The following is a 19,177-nucleotide window of genomic DNA, read 5'->3' on the forward strand; positions in this document are numbered from 1 at the left end:
AGACTTCAAAATAGAGGGCTGACATGGTGGGTTGTCACATGCTGTTGACTCATGGCTCATGCCTCACAGGCCAGGGCTCAAATCCTGGGGAGGGTTGGTGAATTCAAAAGCTTTTCTCTGTCTGTTCTTTTTTTTTTTTTTTTTTTCAATGCCCTGCTTGTGTTGATTTTAATCAAGATTTTGAGTTCCGTTGTCAAATTGGGGGGGTGTGTGGCTTTGTCCTGAGCTACCCACTGTGAGGAACCAGATAAAGTACCCCTCTATGGACAATCCCTTCTGCCTAAAGTTACAATTGCAACAATTGAACCACCAAAAATGGGGTTCTAGCTGCTGCTTTTGAAATTGCTGTGTCGTCTTCAGTTCTTCCAACAAAGGTCAAGATCAGGGGTGTCCAGTCACAGCCCTGGAGGGCCATTCCACTCCAGGTTTAACAGGTAAACGGATATGATTAACTACTTCAGGGTCTAGATGGAGGTTTAATTGGTTCAATGAAACAGTTTAGAACAGGGTTGGAACAAAGACCAGGACTGGAAGGGCAAACTTTGGTCACCCCTGATCTAGATGAAAGACATGCTATGGAAGATATACAATACATTATGACCTAGGTTTGGACGAAAATGAAATTTGAATCGTGTTTTAAGTTTTACTCCCAGACACTCTTGATTTCTGTCTGCTCTTCTTTAATGTCTTTTTAAACTAAATCGGTACTGTATTACTGTTCTTTCTCGCAATAGAAGGAGGCCTGAATTGAAGTAATTTTCCAATGCCCAGTTACATTTATTTAGGCAGTGGAGCTTTAGATGACAGATAATGTTTCCGTACAATAAATAATCAAGCCGAGTATGATTCTGAGCTCCAATAAAGTTGAAATGCCTCTTGCTTCCGGTGTAGCTCAAGAGATGGAAAGAAGACTCATACAGTGTATTAGGCACAACCCGGCTGAGACAAACAGACGGGAGAGGTTGAGCTCGGGTGCGAGTGGTTAAGTCTAGGTAAACACTGGAATAGTTCAAACTGCAGTGCGACGGGAGCCATAGTTCTCTGCTAGAGTTTCGTTTGCGTTCGAGAGATCAAAAGGAAGGGTGCCAGAAGGCAGCTTCAAGTGTTTTGTGGCCACCAGCCAGATGTCTGAGAAGAGAATGTCTTTTTAGACCATTTGAAAATGATAAAACTCTCATTCACATCCCCGCTTCTCTTTTTTTTTTTTTTTTTTTTTCTTCGCTCGAATGTTTTAATGATGTTCCATTTTCTCTGGCATGCTCCAGTACATGTGTTTGAATACTCAGGGCTATTGTTCATCTGCCGTGGTTTTGACTGTTTTTTAAATGCAGTTAATCCCCACTGGGGTGAAATAAACAGAGCCTCATTGTTGGAATATGGTGGAAAAAGCATTGCTACTGTTTATTATAAGCTATAAAGCGTTGAGGTTTGTAGTTCTGTGGACAAAAAAGATTGGGTGAGATCATTTTTTATCATGTACTTCTGGAGAAAAAAAGCTATCTGTTCTACTAATACGGTTGGATGAGATCATTGTTATTGTTTAAAGTTTTTGATAGTGAATACGTCTCGACATTTTAAAGCTGCAGTTTCCTTTTTGAGGGAATAAAAGGTGCGTTTGACCAATATTTTGTGTTTCGGATTCTAGCAACAACACCCTAGCAAAATAATTCAGTAGCTACTGTAGAGGTTAGTCCATTCAATAGTTTGAAATTCAGTGGCACAGTGGTAGAAGCCACTAGTCTACCGAAGGCTTAGATCCTTGCAGTGGATCACTTACACTCCTCTATTTTCATTGCATTTTGATAGTCTTTCGTCATGTTACTAGGGAGTCGGTGATCTGTCCCAGGGGAGCACTGGCAGGATTGAGTTAAGGTATTTAGATCGGCAGCTGTTTAGGTTATTATAGTAGATCTTGCTGTGTTTAAATAACTCTATATATAGATTCATTTTAAAACCTATATTTACACGTAATCTTGTTGTTTTCATCAACATAGCTTCTTGGCAATATAGCAATCATAAGGGTATTCTAGGAAAACGAAGTTCAAGATAAAATCATTTTTATTGTTGTTCTAGTTATATTAGCTAGAGAACCTGCAATTTTCTCCCTAACCTTGATTCACAACATTGCAGGGGTCTGATTTTTAAGTTGAATGCCCAATCAAGTATGTCTGATTTGCCAAAATAAGTCTTATTTTCTTTATAAAAAGAAATACAATTAAAAGGTCGTTTTATGAAGGGCAGAGCAATCACATTCTAAAAGCAAAGCTCTTAAATCTCTGTGTAGCAGGTAGAATAATTTTTAAAGTATTTCTGTATCTACTTAATGTTCATTTAGTTGGATAGATTGAATTACATACAATCTTATTCGGATTAAGAGAAAAACAGTTTAATGTTTTTCAAACAACTTATCACGCTTAGACTGGTGCGCTGTTGGTTAAGAAATAAAAAAAAAAAAGTCAAATGCCTTTGTGGCAGCTGCAACTTCACAGAGTGCGTGTTTGACCAGGATTAACTTTCCACTGGTATTAAACAGAAGAATACCATATGATTCACACTTGGGAATGGTGTCTGGTTTTTCGTGTTTGTTTTTGGTTTCTTTTACTCTGGGGAGAGTTAGAATTATACCAAAAAAAATAAAATAGTTGGGGGGAATAAAATAAATAAAAATCTCTAGTGCTATCTGGTTGTAGTGTGTGGGTCCGGTTGGTGAGATCATTGTGATGATGTCACTAGGGCAGCAGATGGGGACGGCTGGGAAGGAACTCCTCACTTTCTCAGGAAAACCACAGTGTTGCTTTCACAGCCAAGCAGCCGGAGTGGGCGACAGCGACAACAAGCAAATAACTACTGGTGATTAGTGCAAGTGGGGTTGAGTCAGTGGGAAAGAGCAGAAGGTCTTTAATAAAGGATGCACCCTCCCACTCTGGCAAGTCTCCCTATCTGATTAAAGCAGCCAGCTTATTGGCTTGCTCATATTAGGCTACACCCCAACATAGATTTAAAGAAAGGGAAAGGTCGGTGAACGACAAGTTTTTCATGTGCCTGATTCACAGTGTTCTAACTTTTTACATTCCCCTTTTAGCATGCTAATGGCTCACTTTCTAATACAGTATCGCTGATAAGTGTCAGATTGAAGTCAAACACAGCTTTTGAGGTCCAACGGTTGTCTGAAAGGAGGAACTTCAAGAGGAGTCACAGTAGAACAGGTTGTGCTGCTTGCTACTGTAAGAGGTGCCCACCGTCAGATTTTGAGTAGCAAAAGAGTTAATGAAAGTCCAGTGTAGACCAGTCTAATGTATTTTTAAGTAATATGAATGATTTCGTTTTCAGCATTGTGTTCATTTGAATCATTCCTAAAAGTCCTGTGTTTTGCTCTTCGATGTCAGTGGCATGTTTTACAACCCCCTAGCATTGTTTTTTCGCTGTACTTCTGAAGATTAGACAAGGTATCTCTCCCAAGTGGTAAATTCCTCCAGTACTTGATTTCATAGGAAAACTCAATTGTATTTTTTTCACATTTGGGCTGGTTTGAAATGCGATGGGATTGTATCCAGGGTAAAAAAAAATATATATATATACTGTGTGTGTGTGTGTGTGTGTGTGTGTGTGTGTGTGTGTGTGTGTGTGTGTTTCTTTCTTTCTCTATCTCTCTATCTATCTATCTATCTCTATCTCTATCTCTATCTCTATCTCCTCTCTCTCTCTCTCTCTCTCTCTCTCTCTCACTATCATCTATCTATCTCAGTATACTGTTACATATTTGCCAGTGTTTTCACATGGCACAAATTGACATAATTACATGGTGACACTGGTTTATTTGCTGTTTTACAAGGCAGTTTATATGTCGGCTTCAGCCATTTCTTTCATGTCCAAGTGTTGTTTGAGGAGAAAATAAACTTTATAGGCCTTGTTAAAAAACAAAACAAAAAAAAACACTCAGATGGGGAAAAATATAACTTTCCTGTAGATGTTTTATGTAACACATCATGAATTTTAATCATCTCTGGATTTGGAATAGAATGGTTTCATAGTTTTGTTTTTTTGTTGGAAAAAACAAACCTAAAGAAACAAAACCCTGGCAGGAAAAAACTCAACTCGACTCTTTTTGGTGCCAAAATAAAGCATTAAAATAAATAATTAAAAAAAAAAAAAAAAAAGCATTGTGTCTGGCTGTCCAGTAAATAACTTTCTTTACTCAAGAACGGAACTCAAGGAACGGAAGTTTGCTGAGACAGGATCTCTTCGGTCACCTTGTCTCTGTGTCCTGTTGAATTGCCAGTATTCTGATAGGATTATTCAGCTTTACATTGGCTCGTTAGACATTCAAATAATGACAAACGAGACCCGGGGCAACAGCTGTGGTTGGCTGGCATGCAAGGCTCTAAATACTTGGAATTGTAAATGACCAATAGCATGAAATTTAGGTTTTTTATTTATTTAATTTTTTTTTTGTGTGTTTTATTGGTTTAAAAGGTGTAACAGCCATTTAGGCCAGTAAACGTGGTAGAATTACTGGAATGAATTGTAGACGCGAACGCAAGCCTTCAAAACTCACTGCTGGCTTTCACCATCTTCTGTTTTTAAATGTCATGCTCTTTCTTCCTCCAGGCACCTCAACAACGAACATGCACTAGATGATCGGAGTACTGCACAGTGCCGGGTTCAAATGCAAGTGGTTCAACAGCTAGAGATACAGGTGCGTGCTGTCTTTGTACTGTCATTGGAAATCACTCTGTGTGGCAAAGAGGGAGATTGAGTGACTATTGACACTGGCATGCTTGACTCTGCTATCCCTGGGTAGGACTGGAATACAAAGCTCGTTAGCCACAGTGTATAGGTAATAGGCTCAGGTGTGTCTTATTAAACTCACAGTAAAAGCTGGAGTGGATCAAACTGCTATGCAATGGGAGTCTTATTTCCATCCCTGTGTATAATGGCACTACTCTTTCAGCTGGTTTCACAGACAAATCCTGGACTACTGTACATAATGTCCACAGTGTGAAACCATCCGATTGTAGTCGGCCTTACTTTTTTTTTTTTTATAAATGTTCGTAAGCCAAAACTAACGCTTCCTGCCAAACCATTTGTTTTAGTGTCGTATTTCACGGAGTAGCTCTTTTTTAGTATTTCTGTGGCAGAGACCAAAGCTGTTTGAGAAAGCGCTATGTCATCAGTGTACATGTCGGACAAAGCTTCTTTGGCGATTGTGCTTGAACAATTTGTTACAGCGAAGTTGGATGTTCTATAGGAATTACTGAAGCTTATACAAATTTAAAAATGAAAAAAAGGTGCCATCGCTGCCACCAATTATAATGTTTTTTGGGCCGAAAACTCGCTGTTTAGGCACAGCAAGTGCCGGTATTGCAGCGCAAACCCTGTCGGCACTAATGAGACTTGCCACAGGGAGAGCGCAGTGCCTTCCCAAACGCTACACCAGAGCCAGGGACATTCACAGTAACCCCTTTCACTCCAGAATCTCCTGTGTGTACCACAGAGCACCTGGAATAGGCTGGTTCTGATCCCTGCAACAAACCAGTGCTTATTATTGAGCTGCATGGGTTGTGCCGACGCCTGGTTAACCCCAATGCAACACAGTCCAGGACTTTGAGAGTTTGCCTGCTACAGTATAAGGTTTTCAGTATGAAGCAATGGATGCGAACAGCCCACAGATGTGACTCGATTCAGAAGATTTATCTTGAAGGTGTACTATTTTAAACTGGTGGCAGCCATTATTATCAAAGCCCATTACCAACGTCAATGCAGGACCTTTCAAGCATATTAAAATGAGTTTGACTAAAGGTGAGTGTTGCTAGAGGGTGTTGTTGAACCCAGGTCCAAGGAATTATACCATTAAGCAAACAGAGAAATCAGGCTCTTAACATTTAATTGACATCTTAAGAATTTCAGATTGATTCTCCTAGAAAAGAAAAAGAAAAAAGCACTGGCTGCAACAGAACCCCAGCAATGTTTAGTAAACAGCGCGTAATAAACTGTTTAAACCGACAACAGAAATGCAAAGTGACAGGGAGACCGCTCATGTCAAAAAGCATCACAGTGCTAAACATCTCGATAGTCTGCCGCAGCACACAGGAATATCCCCTAGAAAGTGTCCTGAGGGCATCAGATGATTCTTAATGGTTAGGTGTTGGGTTTGAGGTTAGGTTTTAGGTCGGGTTGGGGTTGGGTTAGGGACAGGGTGGCTTGATTACGTAGAGTTGCCGAGCTCTGGAAGTGAAAGGTGGGAGTAAATGGGAAATGCCCTCGAATCATCTGATGCCCTCAGGACACTTTCTAGGGGATATTCCTTTACGCTGCATAGTCTGCCTGTCATACGAGTGCAATACCAGCCATTAGTACAATGTTACAATGTCTCTGAACACTTGAGTTTACATTCACATATCTTGGTCTCTATTTATTTTTGTACTTAATTTCAAAATGAAGCCTATGATAGATACACACACACTGTTTTCAGCCCATTTTGACCCCTGTCTCCTAAAATTCTGAGGTAGTACAGTTCAACAAGTATTGTAATGTGTAGTCTTGCCCTCTAGGTGGCAGTAATGTCTAGGGAAGAGTGCTACTTAAGGGTGGAGCAACAAGACCAGTGTAAACTTTTTTGGGGGGTGAATTTTTTTTATGCAGAATCTGAATAAAGAAAGAAACTTAAATAAATAAGGCGATATCACACTGAAAATGTAGAAAGTGATAATTTGGTTAGCATCAAAACTATGGTCTGTATAGACTATTTGAAGAGTTTACATTGTGCAAGAAATCATAGCTTGTATGTTGTGTACGTATATTTATATGTTTGGTAAGCAGAGCTTGTAGGTTTTTAAATGATGCCAACGATGGTATTCCATTGAATTTAATATTATAGACATGAAGGTGAACCTGTACATTACTGGTGTGTTTCTCTACCTGTAGTTATCCAAGGAGAGCGAGCGTCTGCAAGCAATGATGACACATCTGCATATGAGGCCATCGGAGCCAAAGCCTTTCAACCAGCCCGTAAGTACAGCAGAGATGTGGATAGGGGAGCTTCATGACAGGGGTGACACAGAGAGCGCCATTTTATAGCTGCAAGCATCTGTTGCCTGCTTGGAAGACATCTACAGAACACTGCTACATAGATCGATTGATGGAGAGATGAAATACCAAGCGTGAAGTTCAGGAACACTTCATACACTGCATTAATCAGCTCTCATATTCCTATCCGCATATACATCTTATAGTGCGTTATAATTACAAAGCCCAAGAAGAAATGGAACTGATGAATATTTCATCACGAGATTGATGAGTAATCTTGTATTAAAGTAGGAAGACATTGAAAATGAATTGTCAATTACATCTGGAGTGTCTTAATTTGAGGGAAAGATATAAATTGTGGTGTACTGCCCTGTTAAAGTAGGACGCCGGTGGCCCTGTTTTGGCCATTTCCAGCTGCCGTTAGTACCTAATGGGAAATGGAGAAAGTGCATGTGGTGTCTGCAGTGAGGTTCAGAGCAGTGCAGCAGCCCCAGAAGGCACCAGCAAAACAAAGATTGCCCTCAATTAAGTTCGCCTGAGTCTCACCGACGCTGGCTCCGTTCCAACATTAATTAAGTACCTGTTAAACAATTTCGCCTCCTAATTACTCAAGATGGGACATTTCATTTATTTAGTTATTTATTTTTACAATTGAGCTACAATACATACGGCGGCAGTCAAGTTAATTTATAGTATTAGTTCAGTGCACTCCCGGTGTGCTCCCTCCCTCAACACAGGTATGTGAGGCTTTTAATTAGAACAAACAATAAACTCCCATTGAGACGCACCACTATGAACTGGGGTCCAGGGGCTTCAGCTCCTCTTAATTGGGCATCTGCAGAACGAAAGAGGAAACAAAAAAAACTTCCAGTAATAAGCTTTCTTCTTAACCAGGCTGCCTTTTTATTCGTCCTTTTACACAGTGTTCTAGTGTCTGTTCATTATAAATAGTAACATTGTGTATACATATATCTCCAGCAGGATAACTGAGGCAGGATTAGAAAAGAACAAGGCTGGGCATGGCAACAATGAGGGTCAGGGGTGAGACGTGTTGTTCTGTAGCTTCCATCCCTGCCTTCTAAACAATGGAAACACTTTTAAAGATGGAAACGGATCACACCCAGTGTTTCTAGCCCTAGTACAGAAATGAGGCTCTAACTGTAACGCTACCTTTTAAGTGTGTCCTATCTCCGATCATGGTTGCATGTGTCTGAATTCTCGTTGCAGCTCAATCTGGCAGCCAGTGCCTCTCTTTTGAAGAGAGAGGGGGACACTTTCCCAGAAGGTTTACCTCACCCCCCCACCTCTGCCACGGCCCCCATCACCCCCCTGCGCCAGGGGCCCTCCGTCATCAGCTCCTCCAGCCTGCACAGTGTGGGGGGGGCCATCCGCCGGAGGAACTCTGATAAGTTCTGCACCCCCATCGCCTCGGGTAAGGGCCATGGAGGCTACTGCAGTTTACAGCTCCAGTTAGCAATGGGTCAGTAATAACTAAGAGAGATTTCTTTTTTAATGTGTGATTATTGTACCATAGTAACTTTTGTGTTGTTTTTTTTTTGCAATCTGCTCACAAGCAAAGATTCTAACTGTTTTGTGCTTTTTGGATTTTTTTTATATATATACAGAGCTTGCACAGAATCAGGAATTCTACAAAAATGCTGATGTCAGACCTCCCTTTACCTACGCCTCGCTCATACGACATGTAAGGAAACTTGTTTGACTTCGTAACCTGTGCTTTCAAATGACAGTTTAGCAGAACAGGAAGGATGATGGAGAGTTGGTACCAATGATGTAAATCTAGCTAGGCAGTCAATCGTAGTTGAGCTGGGAAAGGGTGTAAAGGGTCTTGCTTATATTTGTTGTTCATGTTGTCAGAAAATGGAACAGATGCATCCATGCAAGTCTTAATACTGGGAGTGTTTCTTTCTTGCAGGCTATATTGGAAGCCCCAGATAGGCAGTTAACCCTGAATGAAATTTACAACTGGTTTACACGAATGTTCGCCTATTTCAGGAGAAACACAGCAACATGGAAGGTAAGAGGTTTTGGTTTTGTTTTCTTTTCTGTAGTCCTCATTTAAAATACCCTCTTCAATGTAGTCACAACTGTTGAGAGATTTTAAAATAATCATAATTCTGTTGCCAAAGATATACAGCACTGCAGGAGACAGCATGTTTAAGAAGTGTTGTGTAATATTGGGCTGTGCGCATCTCTCATTATATAATAATTTCACTAGACATCTGCAGAAGATTCAGCTGTGTGAACAGTTGTGATTCACCAGTCGATTTAGAGTTGCGGTCCTTTTTATTTTTCTCATAAAACCCTGCTCTCCAGCTGTAACATTAGTGACAGTAAAGAAAAAAAGTACAGAACTGAACGTACAAATAATCAGTCAGGAAAAGAATAGATGAGTAAATGCATGGCTTGTTTCAGCTGGTTCGTTTCTGGCCCTCCTAGTTCACAGAAATGAGAAATTGCGACGTGTTGAGACAGATTTGCAGCTCCCTCGCCCTTTTTTGATTTTTTTTTTTTTTTTTGTTTGGTTGTAAAAACAGATCATTGTGTCATCCCCTGCCAGGAGTCCTTTTGTCACACAGGATTATGTTTGTTGTGTGGGAAAAACCTAGTTTGCAGTCAAGTGTGTGAAGTTTGCTTTGGAGGTGTGCATAGCTGAGCCTGCTGAGGCGTGGCAGTTATTTTTATTCTGCCAGACAGGTTTAGCTGAAAAATTTATTAATCTTTAACTACTCCTGGATGTGGTGAGGATCATTCCCTGCTATAAGGGTTTAAATTAAGTCTGTCCAATGACACATACAAACATATACTGTCCGTGGTGCATTTTAATGCAATAGAACACACATGTATATAGCGCCCTTCACTCCATGGCTTCCCAGAGCGCTGTACAAAGTTAAAAACAAAACAAGAGAGCTCACATGTACAATACACTACAGCTACAACCAATTATATAAAAGCACATAAATAAATACATGTTTTCAATTTAGACTTTAAAGAATCCAATGTTTCAACCTGCCTGATCAACCGGAGTAGAGTTCCACAAACGAGGAGCACGACAATGCAAAATGTGCTTGCTTTCCTAATAAACAGCTGTCTGTGTGTTACTTTAGATACACATTTAATCTGTAAATCAGAGAAGGACCCAAAACTAAATGGAAGCAGTCCTTTTTATAACTACCCAGTCTCTGCTCTGTCCAGTGGGAGAGCTGTACAGAGGTGGTGATTTACAGTGAGGGTCCTTCAAGTTAGGGTAAGAGCCATGGCCATAGTATACCTAGCTGTAGCCTTTCCCTTAGTTTTATGAGCTCTATATTCAAATCCGATTACAACAAAGGACTCTGCTATTTATTTATTTTGATCTAAAGAGCTGCCTCACAGAGGGAATTCATTGTCCTGGGGTGACAGCAATTGTAGACAGATGCTGGCGATGCCTGTTTGTTCAGTTTTCCTCTTTATCTGACTGCAGGCACATTACATAAAGTTCACCGCAATAAAGCTCTTCCTTATCTCCCTATTTAATTTGCGGTGGATGATTAATGTGGGGCACTCGGCTCTGGAGATCGCTCTATCTGTGCGCGAGATCTGCTGTGAGCAGAGAGAATTGTGCCATCTCTAGACCTGTGTCTGTGTGCGCACTGAACGAATCGCACTGCATCCAGGGCAGCACCGGTGGGCAGCCACAGCCTACTGCATTTGACCTCCTACTGCATTGTTTTAATAGTTTACTTTGCCAGAGCATAGTTCTAGAACATGCCAGGCATGCTGGCTTTCACTTAGCAGTGCATAGTACATGCTTTACCTGCTGTAACAGTGTAGGAATCTGTACTGTATTGCAGTGCTATTGAAAGGTGCTGGCATACTGGCACTGGTATGTAAAGCCCTGCTATTTATCCAGCATGGGAAGTAGCAACGTGACCTCCCTCAAATACACACACCCTATCACTCTGTCTCTTAAAGGGTGCCGTTCATTATCCTTGACCATCTATTCCTTCTTTCCATTGCAATGTGGTTACTGTATCCTACCTGGGCTTCGTACTGAACCTACCCAACTGATTAGGGAAATCTTAATCAAGTAATTCCATTCAAACCCGCCTCCTCTGCCACTGAGCTAAACTAACAGCTCTAATAAAGCAGCTTGGCAGTGATGCTGGTAAGTTAACACACACTTCTGTTGCAAGTGGAAGAATACCAAAACCTGAATCCATTAACATGTCTTTGTAATCTCATCAGACATGGTGCAGACACATTATAAACGCTTCTATACAGTTGTATTACATCTCATTTCAGCAGTTCATCCCCCCCTTACACCAGCCTGCAGGACACTGTGTGCAGCAGCAGCCACTACCACATTTCAACCCGTCTCCTAATGTCATTGTTACGAAGCTGAAGAGAAAGCGGGTTACTGTCATTTGAAATGTCATTTCTGCACGGTCCCCTCGTTTGACTTGAACGTGTGCCTGCCGGCGACACCTTCAACACCAGAGGTTTGCGTGGAAAGCCCCAGTTAGATCTGCCGGATAACTAAACAAGCTGTCACTGGGGCTCATTAGAAATTTGCACTTCCAGCGTGGACCTTGCCAGCTCTGACCCAGTTTCTGGTGTAGAAAAAAAAAGAATTCCACTAATTTGTGTGGCAGATCCTCGTGAGAGTGGCGCTGGAGGAGGGAACGGGAGCGTGGCAGGCTGACACTGCGGAGCTTTCAAAGCTGCTGATTGGGGCTATGTGGAATATCTTTTACCACTCATTTCACATTTTATGAAAGATAACAATTAATGGCTTTAGCTTGATACCAGGAGGATGAAACCTTTCTCAAGCGAGCTCTTCAGTGTTCAGACCTTGTGAATTATTTAAAAGACCGAACAGTCTTTTATGACTTCTGGTGCTTTTCATGTACATACTGTAGATAATCGATGGGTCATGACAGGGTTCTTAACAGTGTGAATCACACAAAAAAAATTAAGTTGATAGAGACCCATATTATCCCCCATCCATCTGTATGTCACACTTATTGGAGAGCCGCTTATTCAGCTGTCATGAAATGTGGTATTAACATGATTTAGTTATAGGGTATCAGGTTCCGGGGGTGTAAGGAGGCATCTGTCTGTCTGTTCATCCCTCCGTCTGTATTTAGATGGCCCCACTTCATTTATTTTTTAATTATGTATTTATTTATTTACTTATTTGTTTGCATGTGCTCAGTGCAAATGAGCTTGCTGCTGGAGTTGTAATTGATTTGGAAAGACGGACTAAAACAGTCAAACAATTGAAACAAAAAAGCTTCATTCATGTGCTTGGGTGAGGACACATTTTTGAGTCACGAGTAACACGAATCACGAGTATTTATATGAGCTCAGTATCCTTTGTGTGTGTTTCTTAACATGCCAAGCATCGTTTACACACGTGGGCGCAATCTCAATACAGGGTTACTGGCATCGCAGTAAGGGTTACTGACAACTTTACAGGAATAGCTGACAACAACGTTTTTAATATGCAGGTAACTTGTACAGTACGTTACAGGATTCTCAGGCAAGACGCTTCAGATGCTGTTTGTGTTGCTAGCTGCACATTTTTAATAACTCTTGTAAGCTATGTTTGCCACCCTCTTCTCTTCTTTGACAGTTGAGGCATTTTTGTTTATGTCTGCAGTGTCTGACCCCTTTAAATTGCTGCTAATGTTTTAACTGGGAGAATTAGTCTTTCATCACGAATAGGAATGCAAATAAAATGTGCGAGGTGGCCGTCTGAAATTGGGGTCATACTAATTTGCAAAACTAAGCATCATCGCTTCAGCGTGAGGAAATTTATTCAAAGACGGGAGGGCTAGCGTGATTATGGCACTTGTAATTATGGTTAGGAGTGATTCCAGCCTCAGCATCCCTCCCTTATGGATTGAAAAAGCGTGTCAGAAAAAATACACAGGATTTAATTATACACGAATTAAAATTGGTAATGAAATTGGGCATGAACATACTACAAATAGCAGATGAAAAGGAATTTGACTCCCCTGGGGTGTTTTTCTAGATAGTGGCTGATTAGTGAAATTTAAAGGGGGACCATCTTTTTTATTTTATCATCAGAATTGCAGCTATTAACATTGCGATGTCTTACCGAGTGAGTTAGTCCAATGGCCCTTTGGCACAACATTATGCATTAGTCCAGTATGTGTAGAATTTTTTTTTCTCTGAAAGGGGAGATATGTCACGGTAAAGAATTAAATCAGACTTTGAAAACCTGAGTTCAATATTTAACTGGTTTTAAAATTAAATATGGAACATTGAAGAAAGTGGTATATATAGTGCAAAAGAAATTGAATAATTCACATCCTTGCCTTCTCCTCTTCAAGCATATCCTTTTTAATTAGAGACGTCACTCTCTCAATGTCTGTCTCTCTCTCTCCCTCTCTCTTTTTGAACCCATGTCTCAACATACTGTACTTTCTATTACTGTATGTTCTACCTTTGTAAAACCGTGTCATCTGCTTACAAACAGTCCTTTCCTCCTTATCCTCTCTCCTCCAGAATGCAGTACGCCATAACCTGAGCCTACACAAGTGCTTTGTCCGAGTGGAGAATGTGAAGGGGGCTGTGTGGACAGTGGATGAAGTTGAATACCAAAAGAGGAGACCACCAAAGATGACCGGGTAGGTACTAGTACCCAGCTGGACATATAAAGGGATTGGTTGTGATTTCAATGACAGCCCAAATTTGTTTGGTTCTTCAAGCATTAAGTGACTAATAGTTTCAAAAAGTAAAGAAAAAAACATAGTGCAGGAACTTTTGACCCTCTGCTAATTTTGTTTAATATAATTAGGCAAGACCAGACTTTCACTCATTTTATAATCATAGACATTATATATTTTTTTTCCAGAAGCCCAACTTTAGTAAAGAATATGATTTCAGGACTTGGCTATGGATCGCTTAACGCAAGCTATCAGGTGAGTCAACCTACTATATTGTATTAATGTAGAAGTCCGACGGTACTTCAAATACAAGTCTAACTGACCAGCCTGCATCGTGTACACCAGTACATGCATCTGATTGAATTAGCAACTTCCAGACCACTGCCGCGCCGATAGCAAAGCAATCCAGGATGATTTATTGCATCAACTGTTTGCCAATTAGGGTCATGGCATGATATCAGTCTTGGGCTGTCCTCGGAAATAAAAGGAATATCAATAAGGGAGCAAGGCATTTGGGTTCACTTCAGTCGTAAAAATGCATTTCAGGCTCGTGTAAACAGTAGTAACACAGCTTGCTCCAGTGCTTTGACTGCTATAGTCTACGAATCAGCATATATATAAAAAAGTTTGTTTCATCTGACAAGCTCAGCAAAGCAATGCTTCCCTGGTTGTAAAATAAAAAAAAAAAACTGTTTTATTTTTTTTTGCTTTTCATTTCTTGAACCAAACAGTACATGTCAAGGGCCAGGTAACACAGTGGCAGAAAAACACTGTGCTGAGCTGTGTAACAATGATTCACAGTCCTTCGTTGTGTATTGTGGTAGATATGAGAGAGAACAGCATATGGGGGGGGCTGTATGATACAAGCTGATATCCACTCCACAAAAGTGAGAGGGCCCTGAAAGACAGTGGGGTGAAAATCTTTGTGTATAAAGCATCCTATATTATATAATGTGACGTCATTTCCATCTGATAAAGACATTTCAGATAGCTGTATCAATATCAGGGTCTCAATATCTATCTACATCTACAGAGGCTACATATGTATACAGTATAAATATTGAGCATGACCGCTACAAGAACTGTTTCTGTCTAAAGATGCCTTGCCCTTTATTTTTCTCTAACCTCTGTAAAATGCCATCATGAATAAAAAATGCAAACCTTAAGCAACCTATTAATAAGGCATAATTCAAGCTCAGGCTTGGCCTATCTGAGGCGCTTAATGTGTGAAGCTTGGGTCCTCCAGGTCATAACACGGCTGCCACAGCCAATTAAATAAAAGGAAACAACAACAATAATAATAAATTTGAAGTACGGGCTGAAGAAATGGAAGGTTTGGCAATTAATGCCAGTGTTTCTGGTTGTTTTTTATCTTTTCTTGCTTTTTTTATTTTATTTATTTCAGCGCAGAGTTTATCTTGGCACTAGTGGTGTTTAACACAGCTTCAGAAACAGTTATTTGTTTTGAAATGGTTCTCGATTTTCAGTTAGGATTTAATGATAAAACTTTGGGGAGAGGCAGTTATTTAGGAGACTGTAACTTCTCCCCTGTTCCTGAAAAGCATCACAAACTCATACGCTGTGTGTGAAGTGATCCCGCAATAGTATGCTTGTTTGAAATCTCCCAATCCAATATCGATGTTGGGGTCACTCTTTATTACATTTGCCAGAGCTGATTTATTCAAAACAGGCTTATAGGGGAAGAACCTTCTAAAATATTACCCATTTAAACATGTGTTAACCTTTCCAAGGCTGTGCCACCTCCCTGCAGAGTTTCATCATTGACTCATTACTGAGGTAATGCTGTTAGTATTCAAAAGTGGAATGTCAACTCCAAATTACCCTGTACTGTACATAGCTGTTTCATGCATTTCAGAGTGTAAGGTAAGCAGACCCATAAAATTGCACACATCTCTTAATAGATGAGTTAAACCCAGGGAATTTGGAGCATCGGAAATGAGATCATGCATACTTTATGAGGAAACAAGTATATTGGTTCTGACCCACCTTTTTAAGTAAATGCCACTACTCTACAGCAATTGCATCCTGGCAGGCAGTTCGGATTGTTGTGAACAGGAGACCCCTAGTGGCCAAACTGAAGAGCTGGAGTTTGACACACACAAATACTAATGGGACAACCTGATAGGTGCTACGCACTGTATTGTGTATTTGGAAAGTTATGTTCACTATGTACGCATTAAAGATCATGCAGTATTATTTAGTAGAAAACCTTTGTTTTAATAATTCAATCAACCATAATTTTCTTGTACTGACTATTCTGTATCCCATGTTACTTTACCGCTGTCCTCCGGCCATTACAGCCATTGATCTGGTAAAATTCAGTTTAATTTCAAAGTTTTTTTATTTATATAGCACCTTTCATACCACAGTATCTTAAAGCGCTTTACGTGTCGGTTAAAAGAGAACAAAAGTATTAATAATAATAATAATAATAATAATAATAATAATAATTACAAAAATATATATTGAAGAAGAATGCTAGATAAAAGGGCTAGCGTATTCTCATTCCACTGAGCATGAGCCTCTTTCCGGGTGCAGTGCCCTTTTCTAATGCATCGTTGTGTGTGTGTGTGTGTGTTCCAGGCGGCCCTGGCAGAGAGCAGCCTGCCCCTTCTCAACAGCCCCACCCTGTTGAACACGTCGACTGGCAGCAGCATGAACATGCTCCACGTGGGTCACGATGACGTCAGCAGCACCGTGGAGCAGATCCACAGCAACGGCAGCAGCAGCCCGGGGCTTTCCCCCCAGCAGTACGGGTAAGGGGCCTTTCTGACATGCTTCGAGAACTGGGATCAGACCCTTTCTGATGCGCTACAAGAATGGGTATGGAACTCCTGGGCAGCCCTCCTGTCCACTTAGACAAACTGGCTGGTTTCACAGACCCTGATTTAGCACTGTTCTTGGGCTACCTTGCTAAACGTTAGTCCAAGATTGATATTAAGGTATAGGAAACCAGTCATACAAGCACAACTGTGACTTATGCCACTGCAAAATGATGACCCAGTATAAAGTGCCAACTTAAAATGGCTGTTTTTGTTTTTTTCTGTGTGTTATTAATGAGGAGGAGGAGGATGATGATGATGATGATGATGATGATGATACTTTTGTCCTCAGGCATCAAATTCACGTCAAGGAAGAGCCCGCTGAGTTACTAGAGGAAGACAACAGGCCTGTGTCACTCATGGCAACAATGAACCAGAACCTGCCGTTGCCTGGCGACGAGCGAGATTTGGAGGAGGAGCTGCCAGCGGTGGAGGAGCTGGAGTAGAAGCGCGTATTCTCCAGCACTGCTTTCTCTACGACTTGTAAAGTAAAAACAAAACAAACAAACAGGGTCAGGCCTCACATCTGCTCACAAACTTTTTAGCCACAGCACTGGGGTGCTTCAGATCACCACTCAAGGCCCATAGGCTCACCAGAAAGTCTTTCTATATAGATACATATATATATTTCTTTTGGTTAGTTTATCTTCTCCTCTTCTGCTCAAATTTTGTTGTTGAAGTCCGGTGACCGAAATCTGGATTGGATGCTTCCTTAACCACAAAGAAAGGTAGTGTCCCTCTTCACTGCTTCTTCGGATCAACTGCTATACAATGTGAAGTGACACATATTGGTGCTTTAGGCATCTTGAGAAGAAGGGGGGTGGGGATCCACTTGGAGGTACCTCTCTTACTATACCTTATCAGTATGGATACCAGTGTTTTCTGATTTAATCACATTGCTTTCTTTTCTGAAATATACATTTGTTGGGGGGGTGGGGGGAGGGGGGGTGTGAAAATTACCTCAAAAAATGAATCCATTGAATGGACCCACAGTGACTAACGGACGGCTGATTGACTCCTGAAGACCAGTCCCCTTGATGTTCCCCGTGTTTGAAAAACACCTAGAAAGGTACCTACCCCCTTCTCGAACACATTGGTTCTACACCGTTGGCCAACAGGCTGCATTAAGGAGAACTGAAGAAAAAAAAAAATCTGTTTGGCCTCTTTTTCAGGTGTGGGTGGTGGCGGTGGTGGTGTTGGTAGTTATTTCCAATGTTTTTAGATCAAGGCACAAAATGATATGCAGGCAACAACATTATAGCATTAAAATTCGTTATGAACAGACAAAATTGGGTCCTCTGAATTTGTTTGGGTACTCTACTCAGCTGTACCAGACAACTCCAAATATTTTTGTTTTTAAATTTGGTTTGTATTATTATTATTATTATTTTTTTAATTGGGGATTCCTCAGGAAAATCAAGGGACCAGGCCCTCCAATCTGAGACGAGAGCTTTGTGGTCTCTGAAAATCAAATGAAGGTCTTGCTTTAATGTTCTTCAGTGTCCTATCCTCTAACGCTGTAATCCAAGTAGCAAATGCCAGTGACACAGTGTAGTTTTAAATACTGTCATTTCCACAGGGGTGACTGCACAGTAGCAGTTATTTCTAAGGATCAGAAACTTAAGGATGACATTTTACAGTTGCTACACTAGATGTCTCAAGTTAACAAGTATTGTTTTCAAAACACTTTTTTTAGCACATTTTTTTTCAGCCCTTCTGTCTCCTTCTAACTTTTTTTTTTAGTATTTATTTATATTTTTTTTTGTACAAAATAGCACTTCCCAAAGGGATCGGAAATATATTTTCAAAATATGGTGTTTATGGTTCATACTTTTTTTTTTTTTTTTTTAAATATATGGCTTCACAATACAGACGGTGAGCCTGTATTTAATAAATGAACACATGTTTAAATATGTTTAACATATACCGTATGTTATGATTTATTTTCAAATATTTGTATGTAATATATTGAAAATATATTTTCTTTCTGTAAGGGTTAGCACATAGAGATATGTAAGATAAACTCTGTATAGTGAGACTTGGTTTTCCATCAGGCCAGTGTACTGTAACCGGGTACTAAAGGCACTCTGTACAGTCATTAAACGATCCATCCCAAGTTCCAGCAGTAGTCAATGTATGTTGTGTTTTTACTAATGTCTGCTGTCATACAAAAAAAAGAATTGCTTTAAAAACCACCACAGTCACTGAATACCTCATTCCACTAAGAATCTACCTTGATCAGCATCCAAATGTTTAAAAAAACAAAGAAAGTAGTGGATTCTTGATGTGGGCAAACAATTCAGTGATAGTATCACTTTAAAGTTCTGAGATATATATATATATATATATATATATATATATATATATATATATATATATATATATATATATATATATATATATATATATATATATATATATATATATAAATGTGCAATTCACTATGTGAATTGTTTGGAGCAGCTTAAGAGATTTTAACTTTTGTCAGAGAGCACAAAAGCATACCATTTATGTAGTGCCATACCAAATTGAACAACTTCTTTTTTCCTTTATTACTATTATAATATGTTTTTCCTTAATAGTTTTTGTATTATGTCTTTTTTTTTTTTTTTT

The 19,177-nt window shown here is 40.0% G+C and overlaps 1 protein-coding gene across 4 annotated transcripts in view; it reads left to right on the forward strand.

Moving 5' to 3' along the window:
• The window catches only part of LOC117429199 (forkhead box protein P4-like), a 99,386-nt gene extending 80,700 nt beyond the window's left edge, over window positions 1-18,686 (forward strand). For 2 of the 4 annotated variants that reach the window (XM_059003524.1, XM_059003521.1), the window contains 9 exons: window positions 4,609-4,696; window positions 6,925-7,008; window positions 8,254-8,506; window positions 8,652-8,728; window positions 8,960-9,061; window positions 13,561-13,682; window positions 13,910-13,976; window positions 16,326-16,498; window positions 16,857-18,686. In XM_059003524.1, the coding sequence (XP_058859507.1) occupies window positions 4,609-4,696; window positions 6,925-7,008; window positions 8,254-8,506; window positions 8,652-8,728; window positions 8,960-9,061; window positions 13,561-13,682; window positions 13,910-13,976; window positions 16,326-16,498; window positions 16,857-17,010 (1,120 nt within the window). In that variant the 3' untranslated portion in view covers window positions 17,011-18,686. The remainder of the gene's footprint in view (window positions 1-4,608; window positions 4,697-6,924; window positions 7,009-8,253; window positions 8,507-8,651; window positions 8,729-8,959; window positions 9,062-13,560; window positions 13,683-13,909; window positions 13,977-16,325; window positions 16,499-16,856) is intronic. The other 2 variants (XM_059003525.1, XM_059003522.1) reach the window with 1 other exon arrangement.
• The last annotated feature ends 491 nt before the right edge of the window (window positions 18,687-19,177 follow it).

The sequence above is a fragment of the Acipenser ruthenus genome, chromosome 29 (genome assembly GCF_902713425.1).
Source record: "Acipenser ruthenus chromosome 29, fAciRut3.2 maternal haplotype, whole genome shotgun sequence".
In the NCBI taxonomy this organism is placed as follows: Eukaryota; Metazoa; Chordata; class Actinopteri; order Acipenseriformes; family Acipenseridae; genus Acipenser; species Acipenser ruthenus.